General features: G+C 39.8%; 1 protein-coding gene across 2 annotated transcripts in view; it reads right to left on the minus strand.

Annotated features, from left to right (window-relative positions):
* Positions 1–13,202, minus strand: part of LOC101731180 — a 75,519-nt gene that overhangs the window by 14,449 nt on the left and 47,868 nt on the right. For both annotated transcript variants that reach the window (XM_031902259.1, XM_031902258.1), the window contains exons 3-4: positions 5,738–5,831; positions 5,425–5,543 (exon numbers count right to left, since the gene is read on the minus strand). In XM_031902259.1, coding sequence (XP_031758119.1) covers positions 5,425–5,543; positions 5,738–5,831 — 213 coding nt within the window. The remainder of the gene's footprint in view (positions 1–5,424; positions 5,544–5,737; positions 5,832–13,202) is intronic.

Raw genomic sequence — 13,202 nt, forward strand, 5'->3', positions numbered from 1 at the left:
GCAATAATAGCATAAGGAATAGAATAACAGCATGTGTGCTTCTAAGCTAAAAGGTGTTGGCAAGAACTCATTGCACCTGTGTTCCAAATTATATCAGTTTTGTTATATTCAAAAACCTATGTAACAGCATTTGTTCTTGTGGGCACTATATTCATGTGTATGGAGGGTGGCTCCTTACAAGGTGTTGGATTGTCCCAAGAGTTAATTAGGGGATGGAAATAAGTAGATTACAGAGTTTATAGAGGTAAGAATTGGTATAAAAGTAGTATGTCTTAAGATGGCCATTCACGGAACAATTTTAGACTTTAGACTGATTCGGCAGCATATGCCTGTGTATGGGCACCGACGATAGACCTCCCCGACCAAAATCTGGCCTGAAATTGGCCAGAATTAGGCGAATTAACCTGTAGGTGGGCATATTGGGAGAAGATCTGCTCGCTCAGCTACCTCGCCAGGTGAGCATATCTTAAAGCGTATGGCCACCTTTAGTCTGGTGCCACATGGGGCTGATTCTTGGCCTGCAGAAAAACACAGCAATACCTTTTTCCTGGCTTGTACCTGGAACCATTGCGCTGGTCCGGGTGCAGGCACATGTGGCAGATTTCAGCTCTGAAACGCAAACTCTCCTCCTTCTTCCTCAATATACACCACCTGTGTCTAACCTGGGCTGACCCAATGGGTGCAGGGTGCAGACAAGGAAAAAGGCTGATGCAAATGTATGCACCAATTTGTAGGGGCCAATTCTTGGCCTGTGTTTTTCTGCAGTCTGAGAATTATCCCCAGTGTGGCATCAGCCTTAGAGAGGGACCAAGCCTTGGTTGTTAGAATTAGTTTATAATACTCACATAAGGATTTAGGTCCCCTAATGGAATGTGGAATGGATTTTTATGGGCCTTGTTGCTTGTAGAGCAATGCATAACCTAAGATACTATTATGACCTGTCATTGAGAAAATTGTACCTGGATACAATACAACAATACTAGCATGCTAGTATGTGCCGTCTGGAGTACAGGCATGGGTCTAGATTGGTCTAGGTGCCATGTTGACAAAATTAGAAACTTTCAGGGTTTAACGTGAAGAAGGCAATGTTGTTCTACAATATCTACTCAGAAAAGCTAAATTAGCCCAATATCGCCCACCTGTAGGGGAAGATATTGGGAGAAGATCCGCTTGCTTGGTGACCTTTCCAATTGAGCTGAATTGGTGACCACCTTTAGGCTGAAGGCAGTTCAACTGATCCTTAAAGTTAACTATGATCTTGTCAGAGATTAGCATTTTTGTGAGGGGTCACTTTGTTATTAAATTGCTGTTTGGACCTGTTTACTGAGTTTAGGTTCATTAAAATTGGTAATTCCTAATAAGGTACTGGCTGTTTGTACTCATTACACCTTGATAGCCTTCTCCAGCCCAAATTACCCAAGCTCAACCTGGCAGTTGAAATCTCTTATACACAACACACTAGTGATGAGCGAATCTGTCCCATTTCGCTTCGCCATAAAATTCGCGAAACGGCAAGAAAATTAGCAAAACAGCGAAAAATTTTGTTGCGTGTCTTTTTTGTCGCCCGCATCTATTTTTTGCTGCCGCGGCTATTTCTTTTTTGTCGCCTGTGCTTTTTTGACGTGATTGTGCCCATTTTGACATGACCACGCCTGATTTGACGCACAAAAAAAAATTCCGTACAACAAATTTTTCCACGGTGAATTTTCACTGAAGTTTCTCAAAACAATACGCCAATGGCGAAGTGTGGAAATTTGCTGCGAATCCATGCCTGCCAAAAAAATTCGCTCATCACTACAACACACCATTTTAAGCAGGGGGGTGGCATTGGCATCAGTCCTGCTGAGCTCCAAGGCACCAGGTCCACCACTGTCTATGATCACCAAACAGCCCCATCTCTAACAAAGCATCTGGATTAGCAGGCGATTCTCAAATAAACTGCTCTCTTTGGGGCAAGAAAGCTACAGCAGTTGATAATGAATATGTAAAGAATCACTTGTTAGGACTGAAGTACGTGGATCCAGGGGGAAATGTCTGTCTGAACCTTCTTGTCAATTAAATTTCCGGCTGCAGACGTTTTCATTAAGTGAAAGCTTGAAAGAAGAGCTCATTTACTTCAGTCTGACAAAATTGTTATAAATCCCTCCCTGATGATGACTGACGGAGTTTATTACACAAATAACAAGTAGAGTTGAGTCTAGCAGTTGAGTCACAAGGCTAAAATAGCTGAATCTAAATGTGCCAAGCACAAAATGACTTCTGATTAAAATAAGATAATAAGAATAATAAGAGTTGGTAGGCATAGAAAAATGTTCCTTTAGAAAAAAAGGTTATTTCAGGTTATAGATTTCTGCAGCAAGAATTCCCTGTCTGGGCAAAGGGTTGCAGTGTCTACAGACTGACTACGGCAGACATTGAATGCACGTACTGAAAGGAGCAAACTGCTCAGAATTGTTTGGGTAAATCACTTGTCAAACCTAAAGCAATGTTCTTGTTTTATCAAAACTTTGCCTTAACAACAGAAACCTGTCACTCACAGCTGTTTTGCCATTCAAGTTTTCACAACAACTGTGGGTGGGGCTAGCTTTCACTGCTGCCCTAGGTTAAAAACATGTGATTTGTAATTAAACCATATGGCCATAGAGTGTTTAACCTACCAGCCTTGTCAAGGCCATAATATCCCCTTCCTGCCTTCTACACTTTGATCCACAGCCAGAAATTCAATTCACATAAATTATGCAACCAGCTAGAGTTAGAGGTAGATTGTAAGCTCTACTGGGGAAAGGACAAATGTAAATGATGTATAATCTCTGTAAATAAGATACCTACTCTACAGAAGGCTTCCAACTGGCACCCAGGCAGCAGTTTGCAAATCAGAAGACCAGTAAGAGATGGTCCAAAAAGAAATATAAGAAATGAAAAATAACAATAAAAATAAACTCTCACACACAGCCCCTGCCGGGGTCAGCGACACCTAAAACCAGTTGCACCCAGCAGAAGTAATTAAAATATTTGTTACAATAGACCCATCTATAGCAAATTAAAAGTTAAGATAAATGTAAATAACCTCTTTAAAAAAGTTGGATGTTCCAAAATAAAGGGGTGAAAGAAATTCAGTTTTGGAGCTCCCTAGTTTCTAGGTCCACAAAATATCTTAATAACTACTTAAGGGGACAAGGAACAGGACAACCTGCTGCACAACACTGTTACTGAAAAGATAGCCTGCATATTAAAGCAATGACAACTAAAAGGGAACTATAAAAGGTCTCAATCTACCACACTAACAGGTTTAGATTAATGCTAGACACCTTAAAGCCCTTCTGGAGTTCTTGACCTACAATTCCCAGCATCCTATCAACAGCCAAGCTGCCAGATGTTGAACTAAAACCTCTAAAAATGTAAATGTGCTGGTGTCAAATAAAAGATTTACTGTCAAAACATGTATTATGAGGCCCTACCTTCCTCTTATTGTTACCTGTGTCCCAGGCTTATAGATAATTATACAGTGCACTTACCTAGTAGAAACAGTTTGATTAACAGCATTCTTCTCCCACCAATTTTTTCAGAAGAATTGACTATTCACAATTATGCTATATTTATACCCTATATACCATATATTGGAAATCTAATTTAAGATACACAGGCAGTTTAAAGCTGCTGGTTTTGACCCCTTCATTCTGGGTCTGCAGCTTGTCTGCCCTTGTATGGGCCCTTTCTGACTTGACATATATCTGGCTGCAAATTAAAAATCACCAGATGTCCCTTTCAGGGCAAGGACCTCATTGACACTTTGACAACCTGCTTTGGTGCCCATTATTATCCAATTGTTGGCCTTGAGGCCAAAAGATCAGTGAAGGGAAAAGAGCAGAGCATAGTCAAGGAGGACAGGCGAGGTCAATAAAAGAATCAGGATCCAGAAGTATAATCGAAAACAGGCAAAATGGTCAATCAGTTCAGACAGCGAAACAGAAAAAGTCAATGATCAGGCAGAGGTTAGGGACACAGGAACGGACAGAGAACACACCCAGGAACTATACAGACCTACGTTGAGCAATGAGAAGTAGGTTGTGGCACCTTTAAATATTTAATTTTCACGCCTTGCGCAATGACATCATATCAGACAGAACTGTGCATAACAGATGGGCCAGAACTCTGCATAACAGGTGGACCAGAACTCTGCATAACAGGTGGGCCAGAACTCTGCATAACAGGTGGGCCAGAACTCTGCATAACAGGTGGGCCAGAACTATGCATAACAGGTGGGCCAGAACTCTGCATAACAGGTGGGCCAGAACTCTGCATAACAGGTGGGCCAGAACTCTGCATAACAGGTGGGCCAGAACTCTGCATAACAGGTGGGCCAGAACTCTGCATAACAGGTGGGCCAGAACTCTGCATAACAGGTAGGCTAGAACTCTGCATAACAGGTGGGCCAGAACTCTGCGTAACAGGTGGGCCAGAACTCTGCGTAACAGGTGGGCCAGAACTCTGCATAACAGATGGGCCAGAACTCTGCATAACAGGTGGGCCAGAACTCTGCGTAACAGGTGGGCCAGAACTCTGCGTAACAGGTGGGCCAGAACTCTGCGTAACAGATGGGCCAGAACTCTGCATAACAGGTGGGCCAGAACTCTGCGTAACAGGTGGGCCAGAACTCTGCGTAACAGGTGGGCCAGAACTCTGCATAACAGGTAGGCCAGAACTCTGCATAACAGGTGGGCCAGAACTCTGCGTAACAGATGGGCCAGAACTCTGCGTAACAGGTGGGCCAGAACTCTGCGTAACAGGTGGGCCAGAACTCTGCGTAACAGGTGGGCCAGAACTCTGCGTAACAGGTGGGCCAGAACTCTGCGTAACAGGTGGGCCAGAACTCTGCATAACAGGTGGGCCATAACTCTGCGTAACAGGTAGGCTAGAACTCTGCATAACAGGTGGGCCAGAACTCTGCGTAACAGGTGGGCCAGAACTCTGCGTAACAGGTGGGCCAGAACTCTGCGTAACAGGTGGGCCAGAACTCTGCGTAACAGGTGGGCCAGAACTCTGCGTAACAGGTGGGCCAGAACTCTGCGTAACAGGTGGGCCAGAACTCTGCGTAACAGGTGGGCCAGAACTCTGCATAACAGGTGGGCCAGAACGCCCCACTAGACCACCAAGTGCTCTAACACCACTATTACAAAGGTTATGTCTATTAGTCACTAATAAAGGAATAAAAAACAATTTTATGGTCATGGCCAAGTCAGGTTATTTTTGTCTGGTTAAAGTTAAGGGCCCTTTAGTGAAAATATTAACTTCTGTGAAAAATGGGGAATTTAAAATCAGCAGTGTTGGCAGTTTTTATACCTGATACAACATCATTATTCATATGTGACATGAAAATGAAAAGAACACACAACAGAATGCCATAGTTGTGTTTCTGAGCCTTACCAGGCACTGCTCCCAGTTTTCTTGGAGTCGCTTTCTCCATATCTCCTTATCTGTAATGTCCCTTTCTTCCTGGAAGAGATGCACCTCTCCTCTGGTTACAAGTTCCTCATATGATGGCCCTTTGTTCCAATGAAGCATGTGAGCACGTCAGAAACAAAAAGGATTACATTTCAAACCTACTCAACACTTGAAGTATAAATTAAGAAAATGTAATGCTTTAAAGTTAAAATAATCCCTGGCACTGGTGGGAAATAGAGCTATTTAGCACAGCATAAGTAAATGCATTTAAACAATAAGAATGCTATTACTTTACCTTCCCTTACTCTAGGACAGCGAATTTGAGTCCCTTGAACATCATGTTCTTTTAACTTGTGCCAAGTTAGATATTTGAACGGATCGCATGGAAGCTTGAAATACAGAGAAGAAAGAAAGCTAATTATTCTTTGAAGTATTCTCATGCTGTTTCATGGAACACTTGAAAATAAGTTTCACACAAAAACCCAACACATTAAAATAAACAAAGTCCTACAAGGATATTTGTAACATCAAAACAACAGAAATCCTTCATAGTTATTAATATATTTAATAATACATTTAATAATATAAGTAATGGCCTTGGGAAAGCAGTAATTTAAATTAACGGGGCAGTATCATTAAGAAGGAGCTTAACTTACAAGGAATAATCCTCATTTATTAATGAGTGAGAAGAAAAATTGTGAAAGCCTATAACAATAAAAATTCACACCTGCACTGAGACCCCATAATGACACTGTGAGACAAGGTGCTACAAAGAAAAGATAAGTTCAACAGATGAATTTCAGCCCAACTGCATCCAATGTAAAAGCTATACTTGAGCTGAAACTGAAAAAGTACATGTAGGAAAAAGTTGCACAAAAGTTGCAAAACCTCTACTTGTTTTATTGTCCCACCAAAACCTCTACTTGTTTTATTGTCCCACCAAAAGCTCTACTTGTTTTATTGTCCCACCAAAACCTCTACTTGTTTTATTGTCCCACCAAAACCTCTACTTGTTTTATTGTCCCACCAAAACCTCTACTTGTTGTATTGTCCCACCAAAACCTCTACTTGTTGTATTGTCCCACCAAAACCTCCACTTGTTGTATTGTCCCACCAAAACCTCTACTTGTTGTATTGTCCCACCAAAACCTCCACTTGTTGTATTGTCCCACCAAAAACTGTTGCACAAAAACACGTGTCAAAAATCCAAAAGCAAAGAAGCACAGAAGCAAAGAAGGATCCTCCAGGGAAGAGACATCTGCAATCGACTTCTACATGATCTCGACAAGTTTTAGCTGGCCAACTGTTAGACTCAGATTTTTAGGCATTTTGTCGCATAATAAATCTCGAAAAAGTCGTTTTTTTTTCTGGCGACTGTTAGAACTAAAAAAATCCATATTGGAAAAGAACCAAAACTACAACCAGTTGTAAATGGCTGCCTAAGTTTTGAACATAGTTAATCAGTTTTAATGTATTAGTTCATGCTCAGCACTTTAAAACCTTGTTTATGTCTAAAATAAACATGGGTTCAATATTTCTAATATATTTGTAATTTAGGTAAATACATATAAGTCAAACAAGATAAACTACCCAGCAAGAATCCCCAGTTTCCCCTGCTGATGGACAAGCTTGATTTATCTGTCTTATTCATCACTGAAAGCAATAGATATTTCTAAAATGGCAACTGTCTATAAAAAGTTTGCTCCCCATATGCCAGTGTTCCCCAACCAGTGGCTCAGGGGCAACATGTTGCTCACCAACCCCTTGAATGTTGATCCCAGAAGCCTTAAAGAGGTGCTTATTTTTAAGTCCCTGGCTTGGAGTCAGGTTCTGGCTGCCCAACCATTTTTACATTTGATTGTGTCTCACAGGTTAACAGGGATCCCTTCCATATGCACATTTGAACATGTAGATCACATCACTAATCCTTCTGCTTTATATTGCAAAATCAGCTAGTAACCATGGTAGGTGAGATGCTGTATAGTACATCTTAGCAGCCATTTATGGCTATGGAAGACCTCCATCGACACTTTGTGCTCCATTGATGGGAACCTAAAACTTTTGTGATTGCACAAGTGCACACAGCATGCCATGTTGGCAAAATATAGATTTATGGGCAAAACATGTCTGTTTTCACAGAATATATGTAATTATACTTTTGAATTCCGAATGTAAATCAGCCTCATCTGAAGGGGGGAGATTCCATGTAGGAAACATAACTTTATCCCTGAACAATTCCCTTTAAGCTAAATGTATTTTTTGATTGCTATGTGCTAATTAGCTGTATAACAACCACAAGGAAACACCTGTTTAAATAAAAAAGCTATTTGCATTATCCCTTAGTAACCTAACACTTCCCAGCCATTTCAGAAGAGATCGCACAATGTTCTACTGAGCTGAAATAGCATCTTAGTGATTTGCTTTGCCCTCAGCATCTGTCAAACGTTGCAGAAATTTGTATAGTTGCCGCTAGAAGCCAGTTGAACCATTAAACCGCCCATATTATTCAGATTTTGGAAAAGCGATGAAATATTAATTGTTTAGCTTCCCTTATTAAAAAGCAGCATATGCCCTATTCATAATAAGGTATTTCCTTCCTTTTATTTTCCATTATATGACCAGCAAAAATGAGATTATGCTTTTTATTGGACAGAATCTTAACATTTATATTCTGCACATCTCCATTTAGACACAATTCGGAGCTTCCTTATCACTTGCAGATCTCCTCATACCAAGTAATAGCAGCAGCCATTCTTTGTTATTGTTAGTCTATGGAGATTGGTGAGATGTGATATGGGATGGTGACTGACGTGTAAAAATGCAAGAAATGATCATTGCACAGAGTAAGAAATTACTTTAGGACAAGATACATGGAAGAAACTGTACTCAAACCAAGTATATTTGCCATATAAAATGATATAATATGCACATTTGACACTAAAAAATTACGGCAGCACCAGCTGGTAAATAGAGATCTTTGTTTATAGATTCAACAAACAGCTTGTTTTCTCCAAATAAAATGGACTGAAGGCACGGAGCATTTTATCATCATGACCACAGGGAATGTTTGCTATAAGTTTGCAGAAACCAGTTTTGCTTTGATCCTTCTTGGTATCATTTAACTTTAATTCCCCAAATGGGGAATTATCTAGCTATCAAAATGGACAGCCTGCAATTGCTTGCATTTCCAGTCTGTAGCTTTATCACTAGGAACAGTTTTATCTTAGCAGGGAAGATGTATTTGCTTTTAAGGGAAAGGACCTAGAACGTATAATATACTGTACATAATGTTTCCTCTTTCAAGATATAACACATCTGAGCGATACATAATATACCTTGTTAATTCCATATGTTGCTTGTCTGTCAAATAAGGACCTATATAAGCCTGTCACTGTTATAGCCGCTTGGTCATTTAGCTTCCTTGCTGATATCTAGCTCCTTTAATTTCTTGAGTGCCTTGTCCCTAAGTCCCTACCTGGCACCTTGTTCCTTATTCAACAGCATAGAAAAGGTATTGGGCACTCTGGAAACCCACAGACAGGCCAGAAAAAAATGGTTAAAAATAGAGTAGGGACCCATAGAGTTAAATGGCCCCTATAGCTTTTAATCCCTAGATGTTCAGTTCACGTAGTTGCTTGGCAGAAGGGAATATATCTAAGTAAGTTCATTTATATATGTATGCTATTGGCTAGAAGTTAAGGTGACCATTTCCTGCCTCACTTTGATATAGTGCTGGGAAAGGAGTGGCATTTCCTCTTTGCTTCCACTTGGATGTAGCTGTGAGCCCAGGGCATGGGCCTAGTTAAAGTTGGGGAACAGAGCCCTGTGAATGAGGCATTAGATAGTGGCAAAATATAAATCTGCACTGATACCAAAGTTAAAAAATAATAACTTTATTACAATCCATTAAAATAAACCCCATGCATAAAGCCTAATACGCTTCATGCTTACGCAGCACTTAATCATAGGCCCAGTGTAACCCATGTTCTACAGGTACTAGTAAAGGAAGGCAGTTATTGAGCAAAAATAGAGGTTACAATAGAAAAAAAATCTCTATTGAATATTCATCTCACAAAGCCTTAAACGTTTTGTGTCTGACACTAATACAATAGGACACAATAACACAATAATAGGTTTGAAGCCTATGATTAAGTGTTTTGTTTAAAAATTACAAGAAGGCCACTTATTTGGAAACCCACAGCAACCCATAGCTAAAATATGGGAGAGGTCATGTTCTTAAAACTTATTGTTTTCAATTAGTACAGCACAAATAATGCCTTTTTCCATTGATAGCTTCTATTTTTAATTTTCTTAAAGTGTGACTTGTTTCCCTTCCCTAATATTTCCAAACTGATATACAGGTATGGGACCCGTTATCCAGAATGCTCGGGACCTGGGGTTTTCCAGGTAAGGTGTCTTTCCATAATTCAGGTCTTCTACCGTAAGTCTGATAAAACAATTACCAAATTAACAGTAATTAAACCCAATAGGATTGTTTTGGCTCCAGTAAGGATTAATTCTATCTTAGTTGGGATCAAGTACAAGCTACTATTTTATTATTACAGAGAAAAAAAAACATTTTTAAAAATGTTTGATTAAAATGGAGTCTATGGAAGATGGTCTTTCCGTAATTTGGAACTTTCTGGATATTGGGTCCAATACCTGTACAACAAATAATGAGCTCAAGGAAAGTCTGGTGCAGAGCAACTGTTTAACAGACTTATATGACTAAGTATAGTAAAATGATAATAAAATAGAAGGAAATTAAAATAAAATCATTTATGGAATACAGTAGTTTGGGAGACAGTGAATTGCACCTTTAAGTACTGCACAAAGAAAAAGATTAATTTCTAGATGCAGAAGTGTGTTAGCAAGACTTATGATGTACCATGACTGGGGCTCGGCTCCATTAAGGAATGAATTCCATTATGCCTGAAGCACATATCTGAGCAAGACGTTTATTCCCATTACAAGACAAAAAAGTAATATGCTCTAGTCATGTGAGAGTTGGAATATAGAAATCCATCTGGGATACAAGTCTGAGATATTTGCAGAAAATGTATTCTTTGCAAAGTAATTGCAGATAAGCCACTGGGTATGAATCAGGCACTTACAGGGCTGCTAGCCTTTCATTTACACTGTACATGATCATTTGAACCTATATTAAAGGAATTATCATTTAAATGAAGTCCAGGGAATACTAGATTTAAGCCCTGGAGACATCATTTTGTAAAATGATAGTTTGCTGAATGCATTGTTAGACGGTTTAATGGGAGGGTATGTTGGCTGCTAGAAACATTACTGCACGGTGCTCATTTCTGCACTTGGGATCCATATGTTGGGCCCTTCATATACACACTCGTCCCATGCTCAAACTCAGGCTCACATGCTCCTTACCCTCACATGTTTCAGTCACATTCACTTTCTAAAGCTAACATATACGCACGCACCACTATGCTTATGTAAATGTAAATGTAATGTAAATTGCAGGTTACATTGGATGTTTTCTCACCTACACTGGAACAGACTAAGCCAGGGTGACAAAACATCCCATCTGCAAATGCCCTTATTAAAGGAACAGTAACACCAAAAAATGCAAGGGATTTTAATAGTAATTAAAATATAATTTACTGTTACCCTGCACTGGTAAAACTGATGTGTTTGCATCAGGAACAATACTAAAGTTTGTATAAACAAAATGCTGTGTAGCCATGGGGGAAGTCATTTTAGGGCTCTGGCACACGGGGAGATTAGTCGCCCGCGACAAAACTCCCTGTTCGCGGGCGACTAATCTTGAGAGGAAACTTGCGCTATTTCGGTGAGATTTACATTTTCGACGGTGGGATGGCATTTCGGGGAGATTAGTCGCCCGAGACACAGGGAGTTTTGTCGCGGGCGACTAATCTCCCCGTGTGCCAGAGCGCTGAAAAAGCTGAAAAAAGGAGAAAAGGCACAGGTTATATAGCAGATAACAGATAAGGCACCATTGTATTCTACAGGTTGTATCTGTTAGCTGCTAAATAACCTGTGCCTTTTCTCCTTTTGAATGGCCGCCCCCATGGCTACACAGCAGGGTATTTCTATAAATTGTAGTAGTGTTTCTGAAACAAACACACAACTTTTACCAGTGCAGGGCAAAAGTACACTATAGTTTAATTTCTTTTATATATTTTCATTTTTTGGTGTTACTGTTCCTTTAAGACTTTAGGCTGGAAGAAAAAACTAATCTGATAGCCAAATAATTGTAGCATTTTTGTCTTACTGACATACTTACAAGTCTTACATAATTCCTTTCTCTGTAATGGTCAGCCAATGTGCCCACAGCAGTTGCATTCTCTGAAGTGCAGACTATATTGATTTGCTGGCTGTGTATCACACACACTTTGAAGCTCCTACTACAATGTAGTTATTATTTCCTCTGGTTTTCATAAGCACAGGAGAGAAGGAGCACTGACCATGGATGAATCCTATGCTATATGAATGGCTTATTGTGGCTGCTTATTTTGATACTAAATCTGTCTTCATATCTGGAGCTTCTTGTCTGCACAGGGTTAACATTTTGCAATAAAAATGTACAGAGATGATTGGACTGTGTGAATGCAGGTACAGAGCTACTGTGGCTCGATTTGGCATGTGGGAGATCTCAGAGGAGTGCTCCTACACTTGAGATAATTGGGGGAGTCCAGAAATAAGAACTGAGGGAGGCTAGATCTTCCTAATTTAGAGTATAGCATGCTCAGTCCAGTAAGAAATAATGATGAAATAATAGGGTGAAATTCCATAGAAAGAAAGAAAAAATAATGAGATGATATTCCACAAAATGGTAGTTAGCTACACGATTCTGACATCTTAGAGAAACTCTTTCTTAACAATAACTCAGCACATTAACCACCAATGTAAGCTGCTGCCATGGGAAAGAGATTGACAGTGATGTGTTTCCTCAAATGTACTAGGGTGCAGCAGGTATATGACATAAAGCAATTAAGTCTTTGTTGTTTATGAGATAGATAGATAGATAGATAGATGGACAGGAAACAGGGTATCTGGGTGGGCAGATGTGCAGTTGGTCATATGGGAAACACACAATACACTACCTGTGCAGATGCAAGTGAAAACATCCCGTAATGTAAAGTGGATTGGGCTATTGCACAGCAGTTTTGCCTGCCTATTCCTTATAAACCATAAATCATTTGATGGGAGCTATTGGTTTGTGCCACATCGCGACACTACATCACCTGGTCTTAGGTGCTTGCCACTACATCCTTAAATCTCTGCACCAAATTATATTAGTATAAGGGAATAGTTTTTCTGGCTTATATTTGTGGTATGTCTTTGTGGGCTATTAAAAAATTTAGGAGGTAATTCTTTCAGTAGCTATGTTTGAGGTGCTCCATTGCCTGCTATGTTGAACAAGCCATGCCGTACAATGGCGTTATAGCATGCCCTTTTGTCTGCCCCTCCACATTCCCTCACTAGAAAAGAAGAAAAATAAATATACTTTAAACTTCTAGTGTTCCCATTAGACAATTACAAAGGCAAATTAAGACATAATAGTGATTTAATACGTAAACACTACTTTCAGTGAATTAAAGCACATCAAACAAGACTCCGGCAACCAGAAAGAATATTGAACTGAAGGCTGTAGAGCGACAAAATAAAAAGAGATTTAAACCATCTCTGAGATTAAAACTTCACTGAGAATATCACTGCTTATATCATAATAGAAACTGAGGTTCAACGCCCCTAGGGAGGCAATTAAC

Source organism: Xenopus tropicalis, chromosome 5, assembly GCF_000004195.4.
Source record: "Xenopus tropicalis strain Nigerian chromosome 5, UCB_Xtro_10.0, whole genome shotgun sequence".
In the NCBI taxonomy this organism is placed as follows: Eukaryota; Metazoa; Chordata; class Amphibia; order Anura; family Pipidae; genus Xenopus; species Xenopus tropicalis.